Source organism: Ipomoea nil, unplaced genomic scaffold, assembly GCF_001879475.1.
Source record: "Ipomoea nil cultivar Tokyo-kokei standard unplaced genomic scaffold, Asagao_1.1 scaffold2219, whole genome shotgun sequence".
NCBI classification, from domain to species: domain Eukaryota; kingdom Viridiplantae; phylum Streptophyta; class Magnoliopsida; order Solanales; family Convolvulaceae; genus Ipomoea; species Ipomoea nil.
The window spans coordinates 653,071-677,563 of NW_017618647.1; the positions used below are offsets into that span (position 1 = coordinate 653,071).

The 24,493-nt window shown below is 36.2% G+C and overlaps 2 protein-coding genes across 2 annotated transcripts; both read right to left on the reverse strand.

Annotated features, from left to right (window-relative positions):
* Nucleotides 1-952: 952 nt before the first annotated feature.
* Nucleotides 953-2,937, reverse strand: LOC109150237 (T-complex protein 1 subunit delta-like). The gene has a single exon (XM_019298147.1). It carries the CDS (start codon nucleotides 2,806-2,808, stop codon nucleotides 1,189-1,191), a length of 1,620 nt encoding a protein of 539 aa, XP_019153692.1. The 5' UTR covers nucleotides 2,809-2,937; the 3' UTR covers nucleotides 953-1,188.
* Nucleotides 2,938-16,595: 13,658 nt separating this feature from the next.
* Nucleotides 16,596-18,585, reverse strand: LOC109150238. The gene is made up of 2 exons (XM_019298149.1): nucleotides 18,196-18,585; nucleotides 16,596-17,353 (listed from the first exon to the last, which is right to left on the reverse strand). The coding sequence occupies exons 1-2, from the start codon at nucleotides 18,361-18,363 to the stop codon at nucleotides 16,823-16,825; spliced, it is 699 nt and encodes a 232-aa protein (XP_019153694.1). The 5' UTR covers nucleotides 18,364-18,585; the 3' UTR covers nucleotides 16,596-16,822.
* Between the last annotated feature and the right edge of the window lie 5,908 nt (nucleotides 18,586-24,493).

A 24,493-nucleotide genomic window follows, 5' to 3' on the forward strand; every position in this document is an offset into this window, starting at 1 on the left:
ATTCAGCAGTCAAAAAAAAAAAAAAAATTGAAATCGACACATTTACCTCTTATCATCATCACCATTATTAGTAGACAAGGACATTTTAATCTTTATATCACTTCTTTCCTTCACATTCCCAATAATTCTATTCTTCCCTACCAAACTATGTAATTTGAATTCCTACTTTATTCCCACAAAATTAGAATTCATTTCCCCCTCAATTCCCTACTCCCAACCAAATGCCCTGTAAAAGCAATTGAAACCTTCCTATAGTTGCTGACAACACAATAATCAAGGCTAAATCATCTCAATACACGTGTCTTCACCTCAATACTTATGTATCCTATTCTCTATTAAATAGCACCTTGTAGTCCTGAGCTATAAGAACTAAATTGATTCACTACTTTGATCTACATAATCTTCTCTTTACATTTAATATCAAGCCTATCAATGTAGGGGTTATAGAGCTTCAATTTACACCAACAAAACTAATATGGAACAAGGGTGCAACAGTAATAAAAATAGCAAAACCCAGAAAATGAAAGTAAAGCACAAAAGAATAGGGTATATGTCAAAAGAAACACCTATAACAGACATTGCTGGAGTGATGGAATCCACATGTTTACCCAAACAAGTGGCTAACAAACTCATTATCTTAGACAATACTGAGTATATTTTAAATGCTCAAAAACAAGCAAGAAAAACCTATTCATTGTCAGTATAGGAAGTAAAACTGGCCCAACTTTTGCAAATCACAGACTGAGCAATCACCAAACCACAACTCTTAAAATAATTTGATAAGCAGCATAAGTATTCATATTTGAACACTCAAATTCAGCCTTAATACCAAACTATGCTCTAAAAATATGAAATGGGGAACACTTGTAACTGTTACAAAAAACAGGAGATGCCAATATTGGCCAAGAAATACTGGTTTCAGACTTCATAAACCAGAAACTTGATTAAATAAACATAAATCGTACAGCTAAAGAACTAATTCAAAGCTGTATGAATATCAGAACCATACGTTAAAACTACACACTCAACCAAGCGAAAGATTCTAGGAAGCAACTATGTAAAATTAACCAACAGAGCACCGATCTCAAGTTCAACAAAGAAACATTTAAAAGTTTAACACACAAGTAATAATAGAAAGACACCAGAAAAACTTATCTCTTTGTCCACCACTTTCAAGTACAATCCAATCTACCTCACAGTAACAATATCATCGATTTTCAAAATCATTCGCACACATTCAGTGGCCAAGGAAATCGCACTTGTGCTCACAAGGAGTGGCTGCACTACATTCTCCTCCAAAATGTTAGTGATCTGCCCCTTCCTCACATTGATCCCAGCATTGATCTCACCCTGTGCATGCCTATTCCTTAACTCGGTCACAATAGTTATAGGGTTCAGTCCAGCATTCTCAGCTAATGTATAAGGAATAACCTCAAGAGATTCAGCAAATGATTTCACACAGTAACCCTCCATCCCTTGTAAAACCTTTGCCCATGCACCCAACTGTCTTGAAAGCTCTATCTCCGGTGCCCCACCACCTGCAATCAAGAACCTCTTACTCACCAAACATCTAACAACACACAAGGCATCGTGCAAACTCCTCTCAGCTTCATCAATAACCAACTGATTGGACCCTCGAACCAGCACAGATGCAGTTCTACCCATATCCTGAATTCCAGTAATCTTCACAATCTTCCCACCATCTCCAAGTGATACCTCCTCAACCAAATCTGCATGTCCTAGTTTCTCTGCCCTGAAATGCTCAACATTTGCAATGGGCAAGCAATTCAAAGTCTTTGTGATGAACTCAATTTCATCTCTCTCGACATCTTTAATCACCATGATCTTTGCCTTAGAAAGATAATGCAGTGACAATTCTGTAACTGCATCCCTCAAAATACTCTTCTGAATCAATAAAACATTACATCCAGTAGCCTTAATCTTCTTAATGATCCCCAAAATGTAGTTCCTCTCTTCCTTCAAAATCCTATCCATCTGAGTATAGTCCGAAATCACTATACTCTGCTCAATATCAGTCTTAGGAGGAGAAATTTGAAACTGAATCACAGCAATCTTAGCTTTCTCAACTCGAGTCAGGCCACCTGAGGCGTGACTCACCTTCTTATCGAAAACCAAACCCTTTACCATCTCAGTATCATCAACCGTACCACCCAATTTCTTCACAATCTTAATATCTCTTAAATCTACAAGGTCTGGTTTTGCAGGGTCAACAACAGAAAGCACAGAATCAACAGCTAATGGAGCTAAAAGAGTTGAATACTGAGACACTACCTTACTGTTCAGCGCAGTACTGGCCGATTTGATAAGCGAATCGCGGTCAGAGAGCTCAACAGGAATCGCCATAGCGGTAAGGACCTCAACAGCCTTGATAGAAGTCTTATGGAGCGATTCGGAGACAATAGTAGGATGGATACCTGCTGAAAGAAGGGATAGGCATTGCTTTAGGAGAGCACCAGCAATGACGACGACGGTGGTAGTGCCGTCACCGGCGACGACGTCCTGCGATTTGGAGAGCTCAACGAGGAACTTCGCGGCAGGTTGGAGGACTTCCATCTTGTTAAGGATGGTGGCGCCATCGTTGGTGATGATGACCTCGCCATTGGCCGTGGAGATCATCTTGTCCATTCCTTTGGGGCCAAGACTAGTCCGGACGGCATCGGCCACCGCACGAGCCGCCGCGATGTTGGCCATGCGGATATCGTCCTTGCGCTTGTTGTCCATGAAGGTTTCCGTCTTCGATGAGGACCCGGCGGCGCCTGGGGCAGCGACTACTGCTGGAGATGCCATTGTAGATCGAGAAACTTCTGATCTCACACTTGAGAGAGAGTGATAGTGGAAAAATGAGGCAGAAGTGCAAAACCCTAGCACTGAGAAAAGTCGAAAACAATCTAGAAATTGAAATTTGGGTGGAGAGATTTCGAATTTTCGAGAGAATTGGTAGACGATTAATGAAGTTTTGAATTCATACTTTGGCCCCGAAATTTGTTACAAATATCAAACCACATCCTATAATATTCAAACATCACAATAACTTTTCTGAAACCGTCTCGCGAATTATTATCTCATACTCCTTTATTAATACTAAATAATAAATAAAATTTTTGTTATTCATAATGAAAAGCATAGTACTTTTTGAAAAAAAAAATAATATTTTTAAATTAAAATGTAAAAATATTACACTATATTTGTTACTTTTAAGTAAAAAGCACTTTATTATTGATTAATATCACTCTCTCTCCCCCCTCCTAACCCCCCCCCCCCCCCCCCCAACTCTTGGTAAGCTAAGTTTATTTGAATATACTTTTCAAGAAAAAACGCCCCCCCCCCCCCCCCTCCCCCTCGTTATTCAAGATGACAGGTGCAAATGTGCAAATATCATATACTCATTTTCTCTCCCTTTTTTTTATTATGCAGGTAACATGTGTTAGAAATACAAATAACATGTGCAAGTGTACAAGTAATGTATCACATTGGTGCACTTAATGTTAAAGTTTGGTGCAACTAATAATAATGTTAGGTGTACTTAATATTGTTGCTTGGTATACATTATATTGTTGCACTTTTAATTCACTTTATATGCACTTTTAATACATTTTACTTGCACTATATAAAACTATTACTTCCACTTTTAACACAATTTACTTATACTTCAAAGTTCGAATTATTTACAAAATGCCACAACTTTTTTAAAAAAATGGTTCTGATCCATTAGATCTGTCCGGATAGATGGCTGTGATTCGTTTTTAGTTCTCTGATTCTCTCATGCGTGCTTGTTCTCGTTTGATCTGTTTCCTAATCAAAGAATATTCCAATGAAGCGCAAAAAAAAAATAAAAATAAATAAAAAAATAAAATAAAGAATAAACTTGAATCCATGACGAAAACTCACAACCACCGACGAAAAATCTCAGTTAGAAACCGAAGAGAAGCGACAAGAGTTCTAGATAGAAAAAATAAAACTTACCTGTTTGGAACACTTGTATTCAGATTTTGATGATACCAAAAGTTAGGATACTTCCCCCATTTTATTTTGTCTTTTATACTTAAGATTATTTCTGCTCAAATTCGAATAGTCCGAATAGTAACTCGAGAAGTCACGTTTCGAATAGTCAAAAAAATTCGAATGATAACTCGAAAGGTTACATTTCAGATAGTCTCAACAAAAGTCTGAATAGTAACTCGAATGGTTACTTTTCGAATAGCTCGAGATGAAGACTTGAAGAGTTGAAGACTAAAGAAGAAGAATCGAAAGTTAGAAGAACGAATTGTAAAGTCAATCATTCGTATTTAGATTTATTTAGAAGTTGGAATCGGAGTCCTTGTTCTCTGGGGATTATTTGGAGAAACAAAGAAATTGTTTAAAGCCTAACATTATAGCTTTACTTTTTCGTGATAATGTGAGTTATTGATATATTGATTGTATGATCTGTCTCAATTAGTCAGTTGTATCTTGTATGCTTGGATTTTTTCTGAAAAAATGGAAATCTACAAATCTAGGGGTTTTCTGATATACTGAAAGTTTTAGTTTGCATGTCCATTTAATGTCCCTTGATTGTGTTATATCGACTGTGATTTTGTGAAATTTCTAGTTTGTATGTCCATTTAATGTCCCTTAAAGCTTAAATAGCCCCTGATAAGGTGATATGTTTTCTGTGGAATTTCTATTTTCCTGTTTGATAATTGATATGAGTCATATGAATGCAAATATGATCATTAAATGCCTCCTGATTTGGTGGAAGCCCCTAATTGTGAAATCCATATAAACGATGAGCTTTTTTAAAGCGGATGTTATGAATTTCTTTGTAATGTGCAAGTTAATGGATATATGACCCTTAAATGAACTAATGAAGGCATGAAGCCCTTATTTTTTGAATCTAGATACATGATGAAATGTGCAATTACCTGATTCTAAATTTCTTTATGAATGATTAAATGCCCTTGTTTCTAATTTGAGGGATTCCTATTTACTAATACTTTCCTATATAGATGGAAAGTGTTGGTGGGTCTGGAAGTCAACCTCCTCTACCAACTGTGGAACATGATATAGACAACTGTAAAGAAAGATACATCGCAGTAGCCGTTGCCCCTATCTTTTCCAAAAAAAAAAAAAAAAAAAAAAAGTTGAAACCAGATCTCCTATATGGGATCACTTTGAAAAAATAAGAAACAATGATGGCATTGCCATCAAAGCCAAGTGTTTATATTGTGCAAAGTTGTTTGCATGTGAGTCCAAGAAACATGGGACTTCTTCTTTGAAAAATCACATATTAAGTTGTCTAAAAAATTATCACTCTAAGTATACTAGGCAATTTCTTCTAACATTATCCCTTGCTCCTAGTTCTACTTTAATTTACTCGGGTCCTGAAAATGTTTTGGGAATCTGGTAATTTGATCAACAGCTGATTAGAAGATTACTGTGTGAAATGATTATTGTTGATGAACTACCTTTTAGGTTTGTTGAGGGTCGGGGCTTTAGGAAGTTTGTTGTTGTTTCATGTCCTAGGTTCAAAATTCCTTCAAGATGGACAGTGAGTAAGATATTCTTAAGATTTATTCTGATGAGAGGGTAAATTTGAAGAATTTCTTTGGGACTAGCAGTCAAAGGGTCGTAATTTCTTTACTGATAATGTTGGAAGGTTTCATGTGTTGTCTAAAATGGCAAGGGATATACTTATTGTTTCCATTTCTACAGTTGCATATGAATCAACATTCAGTACTAGTGGGAGAGTTCTAGATGCCTTTAGGAGCTCTTTTACTCTTAAAATTGTTGAGGCACTTGTGTGTGCACAAGATTGGCTGAAGTTGGCCAATCAACCTCTTTCAATTGAAGAAAACATAGATGAAGTTGAGAGATTTGAAAAATGTAAACTGTATAACCTTATTTGTTTTACATTTTAAACTGTATACTTTATTAGGTTTAAATGTTTTTTTTTTGTAGAGTTGTGCATTGTAGTAAGTGGACTTGCTACTGGACCTACTGGTGAAGTTGGTTCTTCTCTGCCTACAATACCTGTAAACTTATTTCTATTTCTATTTAAGTTTCAACTATTAATAAATATTGTTTCAACTATTAATGTGCTACTGTTGTAGTGTTGTGTGCATGTATGAGTGTATGGAAGTATGGAACTATTGAAGCATTCTAACTGACTCCCTGACTGGCTGGCTAGCTGGAAAGTGTGGTGCCTCAATGGCTTGGTCCATTTTATATGGCTGCCAATTGAGCTAATAACTCAATATTGCCACATGTATGAGGTATCAATAAGAGTGTAAGAATTTAAGTTTGCAAATTGCAATCGATGCTAACTGGTATATCACTTACCTCTCTCTTTATCTTTACGTTTGTTTCTATAATAGTGTAATTGCGTGTTTATTAAATTCTTAAAGTATTTACTAACTTAAGAATTTAAGTTTGCAATGATGAGTAAGTTTATATGGTGTTAGGGGGTTATATTCAATCTACAACCAGGGACACAACATCCAAGTAGGGTTAACATGGAGAGATAGTCCATTTGTGTGGTTTGGTCTATTTGTGTGGAGTGTTCGTTCTAGGTGTTGATTTAGGTGCAAATTTGTGCTATGATTTGTTATGTGCATCTGAGTTGTGGTTGGCTGAACACTTATACGTGTTTTTATTGTGAAGCAATGGAGTTTTTTATTTTCGTGTGCAGCAGATTAGTGGCATATCATATGTGTATATGTGTGCATATCATGTGTATATATTATAAGAGTTGGCGATTTGAGAGTTTAGTAAATTTAATGCACAGATTAGGGGATGATTGAATTGGAAAGTGGGTGCATTGTGTATCTATTGTTTATTGATTATTTATCGATGTTAAGTGCACAGTTCCATGGCCTAATATGCACAAATATGATGGCCACATCAAGACATAATTTTGCCCTTTTCTTTGCGCCTGTGACAAGAGATTCTTAAATTTGAGACACAACTGAAGGGGGAGGGGGGGGGGGGTAAATCAGTATGGAATTGAAAAATTGTGTACTATGTTCTTGAAAATGCACAGATATTTGAGAAAACGTGCACACAAAAGAGCTGTGCATCACACAACCATTAAATGTAATCTGCACTGCTGTAGTGTTGACCTTTAAAGAATTGAGGAAATTAAATGTGCTATTGACATTCTTGTGTGCAGAAAAGAAGAGGAGAACAAGCGAGACGCATAGAGCCAGCACAGCAGACAATGATTTTTGAAGCATGGCACAAGTCATGGTCTCCTCACTTAAATCCACCATGACCTTCTTCCCTAATTTCGTCTTGTTGCTCAAGATTTCTTTCAACAACTTTTTGTAAGATGAGATCCAAACGTGTGTGAGATCAGTACCAAAGTAACCAACGAATGAAAACAATTACGAATACATGCTTGTAAATTGTCAGTAAATGGAGTTCGAGCTGAATTGTAAAGAATGTGCACCCAAAATAAGGCGTAAAACAAAGATGAGTGAAGACGCTATATAGACTTACATTATACTAACAGGTTAAAATTATACAAAACATGTAAAAAATTCATATGTATGACAATTGAACATGACTACCATCAGAAGCAGTTGATTACATCTTAATACCAACATGCAATGACACCACACCACAAAGAGTCAAAGACATTGCACAAAAAACCTCACGGACCTGCACAAATGAACCAAAAACCAATACCAACAAATTATGGAATATCGTAACAAAGAAAACACAAAATAAAAAACAAAAATTAGGAGCGCACAACGCCACTACCTGTAGACATGTGGCGTGCACTCTAATATACATGCACAATCCCAACGAGTATTACACCATCATGCACACACCTATAGTCTATAGATGCACACGACTATATTCTGACGTGAACATGGGAGAAAACATAAGTGCACACAGACATAACACGAAGTGCACATTAGCTATCCAAGATGCATATAACACATGCACAGCCTCAGTGAGTATGCGCACATACAGCATCCCTCAACAGCATCATGCGCACAACTACACGATGTGCAGCTTTGTTTGAGATTAATGTGCATCGATGAAGTTGATACCAAAGACCAAGTGATTGGAAATGCACAACATAATTGAACGAAATACACAATTGAAAATGTGAAAACGTATCTATAATATAAAATGCCATAATAAAACAATCATTCAAATCCCAATAAATAACCTAACACAAGTTGAAAGACCAAAGCTGTATTCTTCCCGGGAGCACACCAAGTAGTTTAAAACCATAACATCGTCTCTATTCTTCCTAACCGTACTTCGACGTACAGCAAACCCCACCACAAACGCATATTGCCGATAAAACGCAACACCATGTTAAAACATCTCAAAACTTTGGCCCTTAAAAGGCCTGACCGCCTCATCACACGTTGGCAACCAATACTTTGTCCCGCCTGGCGAAACATCCATCGCACAACCTTGAATAGATTCTGAACAACCTACACACCTATAGAACAAAAATGAAAAAAAAAATCCACAAAATTGCAACAAACTTTTGACAAGTAACCTAATGCACAAAAAATAACATGATACAATTTCCCACCCCCCATATTAAATCATATGTCCTATTATCCGACACAACAACAATGCACACGAAACTAAAAAGGTTGTGCACACACTACCATACTTGTACCCCATACGCATAAAAAGATGGCTAAATGCACACACAACTAAGTTATATATACCACAAGTGTCACACACCTCTAAGACCAACAACACGAACTCATGAAATAACCACACAAAAAAAAAGGAAAAAAACTAGATGCGATGAGATTAATTAAGAACGGCTCGCACAAAAACAGTGCGCACACACAGACATCACCGATGCACACAAACGCTAATTAAAAAAAAAAAAACTAACTAACTAACTAACTAACATGACTTGTAATCCATACGCATCAAAAGAGGGTAAAATGCGCACATAACTAAACTATATATAACAAAAAATGTCACACACCTCTATGACCAGCAACACAAGAAAGAACCAAAAAAAAAAAAAAAAAACCATTATGCGAGTGGATTAAGCATGGCTGGCATCGATAAAGTGCAAACACACAGACATCAACGATGCACACAAACTAAAAACAAAAAAACAAAAAAACAAAAAAACAAAAACCAAAACAGCCAACAGCTCGCTGACCCTATACGAAAGTCGAAAAGAAAATCCAAGAACACATTAAACGACGAACCCCCCCCCCCCCCCAACCGTGTTCATAGAAATGATTGACATATGAACTACCGAGAGCAATTGAAACTAGTTATTAAGAAACTAAGAACAAAAACCCTATTATATCCGATTTGTCTAAACTGAATGAAAAACACTTGCAGAAAAAAAAAATGAATAACGAGGATGATAAAGAATACGTACCTAGCGATGCCATCCCAAAAACCATAATCCAAAAACACAAAAGCGGAACATGGAGAAACAAAAGACGGCGAAACCAAAAATCTTTCCGACAATAATAAAGCTACGCAGCATTGTCACACATCATACAAGTACTCTAAGGAGTTTTGGTTAGAATCAAGATTACCTTAATTACAAATCTTTTTAAAAAGTAAATGATCCCAAAATAATTATATCCATGCATGAAAAATAAATTAAAAGACCAAAAACACCCTCAATGCCTCATCGCGTGACATTTCATGATAAAAATGAACAAATCTCATCCACATATTAACCTTAATCAACGTTCAAGATTAATTTACAATCCTCATGTGAGAAAACATCCTCATTTGATCCTAAATCTCTCTCTCTCTATAATTAGGGAAAATCAATTAATCTCATTAATTACACAAGATATTTACAAAGGTAATAAGCTATAAAATATCCTACACATCAGGATATAGTTACAAGAATAATTCAATGCTTAATATATCTAATACACCCCCTCAAGCACAAGGTTGAAGAGGAACAACATTGAGCTTGTCCCTGAGAGTTCCAAATCGTGATCCCGGTAGTGGCTTGGTGAAGATATCCGCCACATGATCCTTCATAGAAACAAAATTAACCTGAAACTCCCCGGAAGTGACTTTGTCGCGAACAAAATGAAAATCAATCTCAACATGTTTCGTTCTGGCATGGAAGACAGGATTGGCGCAGAGGTAGGTAGCACCGAGATTGTCGCACCACAACGTGGGAGCTGAGCCCGAGTCAAGTCCGAGTTCCCGTAGTAGTGACACAACCCAAGTAACCTCAGCTGCAACATCAGCTAGGCCCTTGTACTCTGCCTCAGTCGAGGAGCAGGCTACGGTGCGCTGCTTGTGAGACACCCAAGAGACTAGGTTGGTACCTAGAAAAACCGCATAACCACTGGTTGACTTACGATCAACCGGACAACCGGCCCAATCTGAGTCAGAGTAAGCGTGGATGGCAGCCGAGCGTGAAGGAGCTAAGCGTAGTCCGTAGTCCAAAGTCCCTTTCACATAGCGCAAAACGCGCTTGAGCAGGCTCCAGTGCTTATCAGTCGGTGCGTGCATGAACTGGCACAGCCGATTCACTGCAAAAGCTAGATCCGGGCGTGTTATGGTGAGATACTGAAGTGCCCCAGCCAAGCGTCTATACTGAGTTGGATTATCAAAAGGATCAGTGGAAGGACTAACTGCCTGCGTGACGGAGGCCGGTGTACCAAGCGGTTTACAGTCAGTCATTCCTGCACGGGTCAGCAAATCCACCATGTAACGGCGCTGAGAAAGTACCAAGCTGCCACTCTGAGACACGGTTTCAATTTCGAGAAAAAAAGTTGGAGTACCAAGATCCCGAATCTTAAAGGCCGTCGCGAGTCGATGTAGAAGAGAATCAATCAAAACAGGATCGTCGCCCATCATAATGATGTCATCGACGTATACTAGTAAGAATACCCTGGCCGAACCCTCTGAGTAGTGAAAAAGAGATACGTCAGTCTTGGATGCATGAAATCCTGCAGACAATAAGAAATCGTGAAGGCGCTTAAACCAAGCCCGTGGGGCCTGTTTTAAACCATATAATGACCGCTGCAGATGACACACATGATCTGGATGTGTCGGCGCCTCATACCCCGGAGGTTGACGCATGTATACAACCTCGTCTAATCGCCCATTTAGGAAGGCGTTATGGACGTCCAGCTGTCGCAGGGACCACCCTCGGGACACAGCAAGAGACAGGAGGATGCGCACTATAGTCGGTTTGACCACAGGGCTGAAAGTGTCAAAGAAGTCTTCCCCAACTACCTGGTTGAACCCCTTGGCCACTAAACGCGCTTTATAGCGCTCAATAGTACCGTCTGCCTTCCGTTTGGTGCGGAAGACCCATTTACATCCAATGATGTTCATGCCCGGTTGAGCAGGAACTAACTTCCAAGTGTCGTTATGCAATAAAGCATTGAACTCCTGGTCCATGGCATCACGCCACTCGGGATGCCGAATGGCCTGAGTATAGCATGTGGGATCAGACTCGGTACTTGTGGCAGTGAGAGCCTGTAGTTGCTCCCCGGTGCCACGTGTCATATGCCTTAACCGCATGACATGATCCCGTTGTTGAGGTGCAGCTGTACGCCGTCTTCGTTTGGTGGGGGGCCTCTGGATAGCCAGTGGGGCTGTATCACCAAAGACCAGCGGGGCCGAAGCCACTGGTGGCGCTGTGGCTAAGGGTGCAGCGACAATTGGTCCAACACCCCAAGGCACAACTGAGTTTGTGGACGATGATGACTCCGGTGTAGAGGCTGCTGTAGAAAAAGGAAAAATTGTTTCATCAAAGCGCACATGGCGACAGATATAGGTCTTTCCAGTATTTAGATTTAAACAACGATACCCCTTATAGGACACAGGATACCCTAAGAAGACACAAGGGGCTGACCTATACTCGATTTTGTGACGATTATAAAGACGCAGGTAAGGGTAACATAAGCACCCGAATACCCGCAGAAACGTGTATGACGGGGGTGTTTTGTGTAGTCTGTAGTAGGGAGTGTCAAACTGGAGAGCCAAGGATGGTAAACGGTTAATTAAATAGGTGGCACTTTCGAAGGCCGAGTCCCAATGTTTTAGGGGAACGGACCCTTCAGCTAGAAGAGCTAGCCCAGTCTCGACAATATGTCGATGCCGGAGCTCAACTCTTCCATTTTGCTCGTGTGTATAGGCGCAGGATTGCCTATGGACAATGCCAAGATTTTTAAAAGTGGCCTGTAAGTGACGGTACTCACCCCCTAAATCAGACTGTATGGCCTTGATAGAACGCGAAAACAAGCGCTATACCATGACCCGGAAAGAATTAAACACTTTATATATATCCGTTTTTACACTCAAAGGATAAAACCAATTGAACCGAGTATGGTCATCAACAAATAAAACAAAGTACCGATAACCACCTGCCGAAACAACGGGGGCAGGACCCCAAATATTAGAATAAACTAAGTCTAAAACATTAGAACTGGATGTGTTTATTCTATCTAGGGGAAAGCGGGAAGCTTTGCCTAATTGACAAGCTGAACAAAGTGACGGGGAAACCGTTTTATGTGACACTACTGGACATGACTTGAGAACACGTTGCAGGGCTTTGTCATGCGGGTGACCCAAACGCCTATGCCAAGTGATGGTAGAGGCTCGAGCTGACACAAACGCCATATAAACCGTGGCACGGAAAGTGTGTATAGACCACCCGACGTAGGACCTTTAAGGAGTACTGTTTTGGTGAGGCAATCCTTCACAACAAAAAACGAAGGGTGAAATTCGAAGAATACGTTATTATCGTTAGTGAACCGATATACAGATAATAACGAAACAGACAAATCAGGTACATGCAGGATATTAGACATTTTAAGAGGTTTAGAAACTGAGGGGATCGAAGTAAAACCAATACGAGAAATGCCCAAACCTGCCCCATTACCAACGCGTAGCACATCACTCCTGGAGTATTCATCCGACCGAGCCATCATGCTGGAGTCCGGTGTAGCATGTGATGTTGCACCCGTATCCGGGTACCACGCCGCCGGCGGTTCAGCAGCAGCGCCTTCTCCGTTCACAGCCACATTTGCCTGGGGTTCCGGCTGGTCATACCGCCGGTAACAAAACACTGCAGTGTGTCCATGGGACCTGCAGATCTGGCAACGAGGAGAATTGCCTCCGCGGCCGCGATTGTTTCTGCCGCGTCCGCCACCCCGATTCTGCCGGCCACCACGATTCTGCCTCCCGCCTCCATTTCCAGGAAAACCCCGGCCACGAGTTGCTGCCATGGCTGCGGGACCACCCGTCGGAAAATCATCGGAGAAAATAAATTGTTGTGCCTGCAAAAAATCAGCAAGTTGAGGCAGTGTCACCGGAGTACCCGCTACTGCCAAGGATGCCGACATCGCCCGGAACTCAGGCCTCAGTCCGCGGAAGACATATAGATTCTGCTCATCCAGGGTGATCGGCCGGCCAGCGAGAGCAAGATCTTCAACGAGCAACTGGGCGCGTTCGAGGTACTCTGCCGGCGACATGTCTCCTTGTCGGAGAGACTGGAGTTGGCCCAACAAATTGAGGCAACGTGCCCGTGTGGAGGAAGCCAGTGCTGTTTCAATGGAGATCCAAACCTCCCGGGTGGTAGACCGGCCAACGGCGAGGTACATCACCTCCTCGGAGAGGGAGGAGATGAGCAGTGACATGATAATCTGGTCCTGCTGGACCCATGCGGCAAACTCCGGGTTCGCCGTGGTGGAGACCGCCTCTGTCGACGCACTCGCAGTGGTGACTGCTGGAGACGTGATCACCTCCGGTGGACATGGTGTCGCCCCGTCGACAAAACCCAGCAGACCCTGTCCGCGGAGGAAGGGGACTAGTTGTGTCCGCCAAAAAAGAAAGTTGCGGGTGGTGAGCTTAATTGATACGAAGTGGTGCGCTGAATTTAGGTGATTGGGAGTGGCTGTGGGTAGAGTAATAGCAGTGTTATTAATCGTTCGCCATCGGAGAGAAACGAACGAAAAAATGCGAAGAAGAAGCGTAGATTGAGGAGTCCTAACGCTATCTGATACCAAATTAGGGAAAATCAATTAATCTCATTAATTACACAAGATATTTACAAAGGTAATAAGCTATAAAATATCCTACACATCAGGATATAGTTACAAGAATAATTCAATGCTTAATATATCTAATATATATATATATATATATATATATATATATATATATATATATATATATATATATATATATATATATATATATATATATATATAGAGTTAATATCCAAAATTGTCCTCGACTATAGTGGTTTTTCTCAATTTCGTCCTAAACGACTTTGGTGACCTAATATAGTCCCAGACTTTTGTGTTTCGCTCAATTTAGTCCTCCGTTTGTTATTCCGTCAAATTGTTGTTAAATAAAGGGACAATTCAATAATATCAATATTGACCTCTCTTTACTTTCAACCTGCGAAGTGAGAAATTTCTCTTTCTTACACGAATTACACCCAGAGTTACTCTCAGACCTACGAATCAAATTTTATATTCGCGGCTTTAGAAGTGATTCTGAGAGTAATTCGTAAAAAAAGAGAGATTTCGCACTTCACATGTCTATGAATAAAGAGATGCCAATATTAAAATTACCGAATTGTCTATTTATTTAACAACAAATGGACGGAATAACCAATGGGGGACTAAATTGAGCAAAAACACAAAAGTCTGGGACGAAATTGAGTAAAAACACAAAACTCTGGGACTACATTAAGTCACCAAAGTCGTTTAGGACAAAATTGAAAAAAACCACTATAGTCGAAGACGATTTTGGGTATTAACTCTATCTATCTATCTATCTATCAATATATATATATATATATGGATAGTGTATATATATATATATATGGATAGTGTATATGTAAGCTGTTTTTTCACATATTCCTAAATGTAGACCATCCAAATTTTAATACAAAATTCAATGCTATTAGTAATTTAACTTTGAGTGTCAAAATTCATGGAAGGTCATTTTTGTTAGGGTTGTTAACGAACCGAACATGAACGAATGAAGATTGTTTGTATTGAGCAAATACCAATTTTGGTCCTACGAGTATTAGTAAAATGACAGTTTTGGTCCACATGTTTAAATCCTATCAATTTTCATCTACGATTATTATTTTACTACTAATTTTCATCCATGACTATTGTTTTAGTGCCAAAATTCATCACGCCGGCCACCCATTCGTTTAAGGCATGCCAAAATATGAAATTATGAAAGGTATTTTCGTCATTTTCAAATTAAGATTCCAATTTGAGCATGAATAAAGGAATTTAAGCCCAATGATCGATCCGAATTCACAGTTCTTCTCCTAAAATTAAGGTTGGATGAGGAGGAGAATTACGAATTGGGATCGATCTTATGACTTAAATCTCTTTATTCATACTCAAATTGGGATCTTAAGTTGAAAGAGACAAAAAACCCCCTTAAAATTTTTAGATTCCGACATGTCTTAAAAGGAGGGGTGGGCGGCGTGATAAATTGGCACTAAAACAATAGTGGTAGATGAAAATTGGTAGTAAAATAATAGTCGTGCATGAAAATTGGTAAGAATTAAACATGTGGACCAAAACTGTCATTTTGTTAATACTCGTGGGACCAAAATTGGTATTTGCTCGTTTGTATTCGTTTGTTAAAATTTTTGGAGTATTTGTGTTTGTTTGTTAAGGTTTTTGAAAAATGTTCGTGTTTGTTTGTTAAATGTTCATTAGTGTCCGTTAACGTTTGCGAACATGTTCGTTCACATTCATGAATAACGCTTAATAACCAAACACATGCACATGTTCATGATCATAATTCGTTCGTAAACAATAAATAATCTATGCTCACAAGTCACAAACAATAACCAAACAAACAAGACCACAACTATATATATGCTTAACTGCTTGTTCATGAACATGTTCGTAAACATTATTAAACAAACACTAAACGAGCTTGTTCATGAACATTATTAAACGAACACAAACGAGTTTGTTCACGAGCTCTTAGCAAACGAGCTTACAACTATTCAAACTCTGTTCGTTTATGAACCGAGCTCTAAATTTGTTCATTTATGTTCGTTTACCTTAATAAACGAACACTTACCGAACACGAACACAAGTAGTTTACCGAAAGCTCTGTTCTCTAACACTCCTAATCTTTGCCCATAAATAAATAAATACTCAACAATTACCTTCAAAAGAAAAAAAAAATACTCAACAAGAAGGCACAAGAACACAATTTCACATGCAATGATGCAAATATGCCATGAGGGTAGTTGAAAGGTGCAAACTGCACCTTCCATTTAGTCCTCTCCCCTGGCCTTCTACTTCTCTGCAAGACAATGGATATTGGAATGGAGATGAGATTGTAGTGAAAGTGAAAGAGCAGCTATAGCTTCCTGGGCCACTGATATTTGTAAGCCCACTGCAAATGATTTTGAAGCTGATATCTATGAAGAATTGCCTGTTTCTGGTGCCTCCCTTTCCAGTCACTTCCTTTGCCTCTGTTACTGGTTTCAGGTTGTTGCCCAGTCTCACCCTCCATTAATGCATGTACTGAGGAGATCTGAGTATCTCTTTGAATAGAGCAAACATCATTAAACATTAAACATCATTTTAAAGCAGTGCATTTGACTATTTGTCTTAGGATATAACTATGTTTATTTATTGTCTTACACTGTTTAAATCTGTAGATTCCTACAGCTGAGTGTGAAGATACATACACATACATTGTATTACATTGAGGTATTGCGAGGAACAGAGATGGATAATTGTACAGATCAATCAACAGAGATATACTCGTATAGTTCACCTTCTCCTCTAGCACAATCTATAATCACCTCCTCAAACAAACTATTGAATGACTATGCATCATTTGCTTTCCGTTTAAAAGATTGAGAATGGAGATCCCTGGTAAAGCTTGTAGTTGTGTCCAAGAAGTAGAGAACAAGTGACAGTACACAACAACACACAAACATTGGTATGGGCCCAAAAACCCAAAGAAAGAGAGGGAATGACAAGTAAAACGCCCGTAGCCCAAGTGACCAAAAGTAGCTCCCTCGATTCAAATTTCTCACAACATACTCTATAGAATCTGTACTATCTTTGAATGTGGGCACCGTAGCTAAGAAGCTAACATGGGCATAATACCTAATAGACTGCACATTGCAGAGAAAAGCTACGAGGAAGCATAGCAAGATGGTGAAGAACTTTACAGAAGACAAAATTGCAGTTTTGTTGCCATAAAGAAGGTTAGATGATGCAGGGTCGGATTTGCCACTCACATATACACTTATTATCGAGCTGAGAGTGATAGCTGTGGTTGCCAAAAGTGTTGAAGCCATTATGTTGTTCCGTATTGTTTGAACAGTTAAAACACCGTTCTTAATTGGATCCTGAAAATAGTTACATAGAGTCAACTTAAAAGTCCAAGGAAAACTAAATCTTTTAGGGTGAATAGTCACAATCAATCAATATTAGCTGAATAATCAAAGAAAACCCACCATAAATCTCTCATAGTTACCATAAGTTTCTAGTGCTAGGATACCAATTTGGCAAGGTTGACACAAGTAGTTGAGGGTAGTTATATCTTTTGTTGACAAATGAGGTACCCGTCAATTCACCACAATTCAATTTCAAGAAGGCCGAATACTTGAGAGTTAAAAAGACTCGGTTGTAAAGATTCAAAGGTGAAACAACCTCAACGAATGGGTGGGAAAATGAGATCAACAATATAGTTCCTACGATCTCTCTAGGTGGTCTAGCTAATTCATAGTCGCATCCTTAAATGAGAATGAAAGTTTAAGGAGCATACCTATTTAAGTATCAAGGAAAAATTGTATCTTAGCACTATCCATTAATCCATTACAGAGAATGAAAGCTTCTAGTTATCAATAGAGCCTACTCAAGTCTTATATATTGGCCCGAATTCTTATCACTGATATCTTAATTAAGAACACTAAAAAGTATACTGTAATTCTTTCAATAGAGGGAGGGGCTCATCCTACACAAAATTAGATACAGTTTCACAAAAATCACATCCTCACTGATGGTGGGTGGCAATTTTCCCACTCCATATTTCTAATCTTTGTTTGGATACATATGAATTAAACATCAATTTCTTTAGTTACAGCAAGTTAACACAAAATCCAGCATACATAACTCAAGAATAAGCTAAGATTAAAAATTTGTGTGTGTTTGGGAGAGAGAATAGGCGAAGAAGGAAAGGGATACTAACGGACATCATGGAGTGGACCCAGCTATGGCGAGACTCGGCATTGATACCGATCACAGTTCTGGTGGGGTTCCGGACAATGGTGAAGAGAAGCCAGGCATGGTACGACACCATAATTGCGATGCCCGCAGGCACCAGAACGTAGTCCAGCTGCTCTTCTTTGAAACCCATCTTCCCTTTCTCTCTCTCAATCTCTCTCTCCCAAATCAAGAATTCAACAGCACAGCACTACAGCAGTACAGTGGCGATCAGAATTCACAAAGGGGAAAGGGCACATCAACCCGCAAAAGTAAAGTGTGAGCATCGTCCAACTGTCCAACCATGACCACCGTACCAGTTCTGGCCGGTTCCGGTCCGGAAATGGCAGAACCAGAATAGGAACCTTATCTAAAAGCTCGGGTTCTAGTTTTAACCTCCGGTTTTAATATAATTTTTTTAAAAAATATAAGGGAAAATGGCACTTTTTTCCTCTGAATTATATGGTTATAACACATTTTCTCTCTGAATTATTCATGTAAGCACATTAGCCCCCTCAATTATTTTAAAAGTGGCGATTTCTCTCTTGATATATTAAATTGACATTTCTACCCTTAAAATAAATATTTTACTTATTTTTCTTCTCCAACGAATTATTGCTTATTCGTAGGGATGATCACGGTTCAATTCGAACTGAACCGGACACTATAGCAATTGAATTGAAAGTTTCCGGTTATGATTTAGATCCAGAACCCAATATTTGGATTTCATTTTATTAAAATTATGAATCGAAAAATTGGATCCTGAACCGTGAACCGGTAGTTCCGGATCTGGTTCGCGATTTTGAACTATCTTTATTTTAAAATTTTATTTTTTATTTTTAAAATAGTCTAAATTCAACAATAAATATATTTTATTTTTTTTCAGTTCAGAACATGAACCGGCCGTTCCGATTCGTGATTTTAATAAACTCTAAATATCAAGTTTCGATTCTAAATTGTAATTGAAATATTTCAATTTAGTTGCTATAGTGTCTATTCGGTTTGAACCAAATCGTGGTCATAATTTGTTGGAGAAGAAAAATAAATAAAATATTTATTTTAAGGGTAAAAATGTCCATTTAACATTTCAGGGGGAAAATAGCCACTTGAATAATTCAGGAAAAAAAATGCTATAAGTGTACAACTCAGGGAGAAAAAGTATTATTTTCCCAAAATATAACAATGGTCTAAATTCAATCATTATTTTTTTTTATTTATATATATTTTTTAAAATGGTTATACTAAATATTCAAATTTTATTGTAAGATTAAAAAATAAAAATAATTCTGGTCTTGTACTTAATTTTAACAAGATTAAGTTACCTAAGTTTGACTTTTTATTTTTAAAATAATAATAATTTTTTTTTTTGATTCTATATTAGCTCTGTTTGGCAAAGCTTATTTAGGAGCTTATAGCTTATTTTAAGCTACTAATAAGCTATAAGCTCTGTTTGGTAATGCTCCCAAAATAAGCTCCTAGCTTAAAATAAGAGCTTATTTTGGAACGCTATCTAAGGTAGCGTTTCAGAATAAGCTCCTAGCTTCCTAACTTTTTTTCCATCTTTATCCTTATTATTTTAAACAAATGACATAATTTACCCTTCTCAATTAAAACCCTTTTATCCTCTCCTTGATTCCGATTTGGTTCTAACAATAGATGATTCGGTTTAAATCGAACCGTAGTCATCCCTTATTAGAATTACTAGTTTTTTACGCGCATTGCGCGATTGAGATAATGGCCAATGTTTTTTTTTTTAAATAAGTACTTTAAAGTATATCAAGGTAATATTATATTGGAATTGTTCATGTGCTAATTGAATGTTGAATTTGCGTATTTAAATATGTAATTCTAAGTTTACAAATGTAAGATAATATAGTCAAGATTGATTATAATTGTCAATAAAATAATTGTATAGGCATGGTTGATATCAAATACGGGACATAAGGGAGAGCAAATACAAATTAGAACATAAAATATTAAATATATACTAATAATGAAGAGCTAACTGCTGGTTGCCAAACAAGGATATTGCGAGATAGTTTTCAACCTCAATTTATTGTGTGATTTGAATACTCATTTTGTTAATAATCGCCCAAGTAGTTAATATGATTGGCTTAATTTTTTTTAAAACTATTATTATTATTATTATTATTATTATTATTATTATTATTATTATTATTATTATTATTATTATTATTATGTACCCTTAGGTAACATTCAAAAAAAAAAAAAATGTATACCCTTAGGTCATTTTACATGTTAATCTAAACAGTTAATTTTTTTAAATATCTTTTTAACAACTGTTGATATAATTCGCTGGTCAAATCCGCTAATATAATCCACTAACACTAACTGCTAACTGCTGATTGTCAAACAAGGATATTGCGAGGTAGTTCTCACTTCAATTTGTTGTGTGATTTGAATACTCTCTTGTCAACAAATCCCTCAAGTAGTTAATATGATTGGCTTTATTAATTATATTTTTTAATTTTTTCATGGTATTAATAAAATACTTGGTAAATAAATATATAACATTATTTTGTATTATAACTTTGATATTAAATTATAAAATAGTGCACAAAAAAGATAATAGACAATGTAGTGAATATAATCAATTGATGAATTTGAATGTAAAGAATTTTTACATTGGAGAAATATAATGACAATATAACTAATAAAATTATTTCTCTTAATTAATTTATTGATAATGAATAATTTTTTTTAAATAAAGACATTGTAGGGACAATGTAGCGAATATAATCAATTGATGAATTTGAATGTAAAGAATTTTTATATAGGAGAAAAATAAATACAATATAACTAATAAAATTATTTCTCTTATTTAATTGATTGATAATGAATAATTTTTTTTTTGAATAAAGAGATTGTAGACACATAATTCTAAATTAAAGAAATGCATATGTATTATTTTTTGTTGTAGCTACTAAATTATTATTTTATTTAATAAGAGTAAAATAGAGTACTAATTATGCCAACTTTAATTTGGATGGGGTTCGAACCTAAGACCTTTCTTATTGAAATCAATGAGTAAGTTAACGGTGAACTAACAGAAATTAACGGAAAATATAATATTTAACGGAAAAGTTAACGGATAATCATATTCATTAAGGATAAATTAGGAAATCTTAAGGAAAAATTAAAATCTGATCAATCTGAGCCATTCATTTGATTAAAAAATTTGACCGCCATTTGTTTTACCCATTATAGGCCTAACTCTCTTGGGCTCTTATTAGTATATATATATATATAGTAGATAGATTAGACCATAATTTATATTACGATTTTGATATTTAGTTATTTAGTCCATTCCTTAACTCAGTTGTTATACCATGAACCAGGGTCCACCTTGTAAGGTGGACCCTGATCCTAAATTGTGTATTTTTAATATTGGAATTATAAATTTCTAGAATATAAATTGTGTTTTTAAATTTTGAAAATTTGTTAATACAATACAGGATCATCACAAATTGTGGATTTTTAAAAGATAAATTATGAACATTTAGTATGTAAATTGTGTATCTTTGAACTCAGGTCCACCTTGCAAGGTGAATCCGAGTCCACAAACAGGGGCGGAGCCAGAATTTTAGTTCAGTGAGGGCGGAACATTACAACAAAAGAGATAGTTTAAAAAAAAAAATGAAACACTTAAAAAGTTATCCATAAATTTTGTTGGATATAGGCAAAAAATAAAACACATCAAAACATTATAAAAATATTTATAACAAAATATGAAACATAATTAATTTAATAAAATAAAAGTTATCCATAAATATTGTTGGATATAGGCAAAAAATAAAACACATCAAAACATTATAAAAATATTTATAGCAAAATATGAAACATAATTAATTTAATAAAATAATTTGTATGTATGTAAAATCTCACCATTAATTAATATTAAAAAATAATTTTAAAAAACTGACTCATTATTAATAATAGTGAAGCCATAAAACAAGCAACTATTAATAATAATTGTGAAAATCTATGTTGAAGGCATAAGAGGGATTCAAACCCAAGCCTTGCATAATGTAATACATCTTCCTTACCACCTAATCTAACTCAACTCTTTTTAATGTTTTATGTTTTCTTATACTTATACTATAACTTGTACTATATATACATATATAGATACAATAGTTATATATGGGGTGGGGGTGGGGAGCTAGCTGAGCCCATTGTAACTCCGCCCCTGCCCACAAAATTATATATATATATATATATATATATATATATATATATATATATATATATAGGACTAATCTAGACCTTTGATCTTGGATTCATGTATGGTCATGATTTTTTAAGATAGGGGTAAATTAGTAATTTAATGTTGCATTAAGAATCTTTTTGTTTTAATGCTACTGGCACAAAGAGTCAACAACGCCTCAGTACCTCCATTGAGGCTCAATCTCATGACCTCCCACATGGGAGATGTCATTACATGTCATCTGAACACAAGGTGCTTGACATCTTGCATTAAGAATCCTAATATAATTATTTACAAATTTTGTGCATGATTTTAGGCATTTCAATTTTGGTAGGACTGGATTTGCTCTTCAATTTTGCCTTTCCAATAATGTTTCAAACGAAAACCAGCCACTCTGGTGTATAATCAAGTGTAGAGTACAACATCCCGGTAGAGTTTGATATTCCATTTATGGTGATATTCTGTTCGATATATAAAATATATGTTGATTATAAACTTCAATTTATTGTCTAGAAATCTAGAGTCTATGAGACTGCATAATTTATGGAGATCGATTCATGGCATTATGGTGAGATATGATCACATTATGAAAATTTAAATGAAATGTCGAGAAGTTTCATAGAATATTGAAATGATCTCCAAAAATTAAGTTCATATACAAATTAGATTGAATTGGAAGTTAAGAATGAAATCAACATATCTATTTCATAGAAGAGTGATTAGGTTATATAAAATTGGACTATGTATATCCACCGATGTTTCTTGACACTAGAAATGCTGGAGATTCATTAGTATAAAAAATAAAAATTTACAACAACTAGATCTAGTAAAGATTTTTTATTACTCTTGAAAAAAACTTAAATAGTTATATTTTTAAGATGATCGTCGAGAGGACGAGATCGTCTAGAAGACAAGAAACCTCAGTAAAATTATAAGTGCACCAAATAATTGGAACGCGAAATAAACAAATATAAATAATTTTGGGAAATGGCTAGAATCTGGTTAACTTAGAAATTAACATAAAATTATATATATATATATATATATATATATATATATATATATATATATATATATATATATATATATATATATAGAGGACTGAGCGGACAAATAATGAGTACACAACAAATGAATATCAGGCACACAAGAATACATGTAAACATCAGGTTTCGAACCCAAGCTCTATTAATTAACAAATCTATGCATGTGACATACAAACTGTGGCACACGACTACATTCGGCCATATGTACACGATATACAGGCTAATGGCACACACTACATCTGTCCTCACAGTCCTCTATAATAATATACTTGTCCTCATTTGAACTCAAGTGTATATATATATATATATATATATATATATATATATATATATATATATATATATATGTATGTATGTATGTATGTATGTATGTATGTATGTATGTATGTATGTATGTATGTATGTATGTATGTATGTATGTATGTATGTATGTATGGAAGGGATCAGGTGCATTTGAGGCTTCCCGTGCGGGTGGACGCACGTTAAGCATTAATCTAACGCACTTAAAGTACACAACACACGCACATTAAGCTCACAAACATATCCGTTAAATATGATTATCCGTTTTTTTCCTTAATGAATATGATTATCCGTTAACTTTTCCGTTAAATATTATCTTTTCCGTTAAGCTCTGTTAGTTCACCGTTAACTTACTCATTGATTTCAATAAGAAAGGTCTTAGGTTCGAACCTCATCTCAATCAAAGTTGGCATAATTAGTATTCTATTTTACTCTTATTAAATTAAATATTAATTTAGTAGCTACAACAAAAAATAATACATATGCATTTCTTTAATTTAGAATTATGTGTTTACAGTGTCTTTATTCAAAAAAAGTTATTCATTATCAATAAATTAAATAAGAGAAATAATTTCATTAGTTATATTGTCTTTATTTTTCTCCAATATAAAAATTATTTACATTTGTAAACTTATAATTGGCTATTTCAATACGCAAATTTAACATTCAATTGTCTATGCATGAACAATTTCAATATATTCTTGCCTTGA

Coding starts and splice junctions, on each gene's coding strand:
- LOC109150237 (XM_019298147.1), bottom strand. CDS start 2,808: ATGGCATCTCCAGCAGTAGTCGCTGCCCCAGGCGCCGCCGGGTCCTCA.
- LOC109150238 (XM_019298149.1), bottom strand. CDS start 18,363: ATGGGTTTCAAAGAAGAGCAGCTGGACTACGTTCTGGTGCCTGCGGGC. Junction 17,354..18,195: donor GGGTCCACTCCATGATGTCC/GTTAGTATCCCT, acceptor AACTATTTTCAG/GATCCAATTAAGAACGGTGT.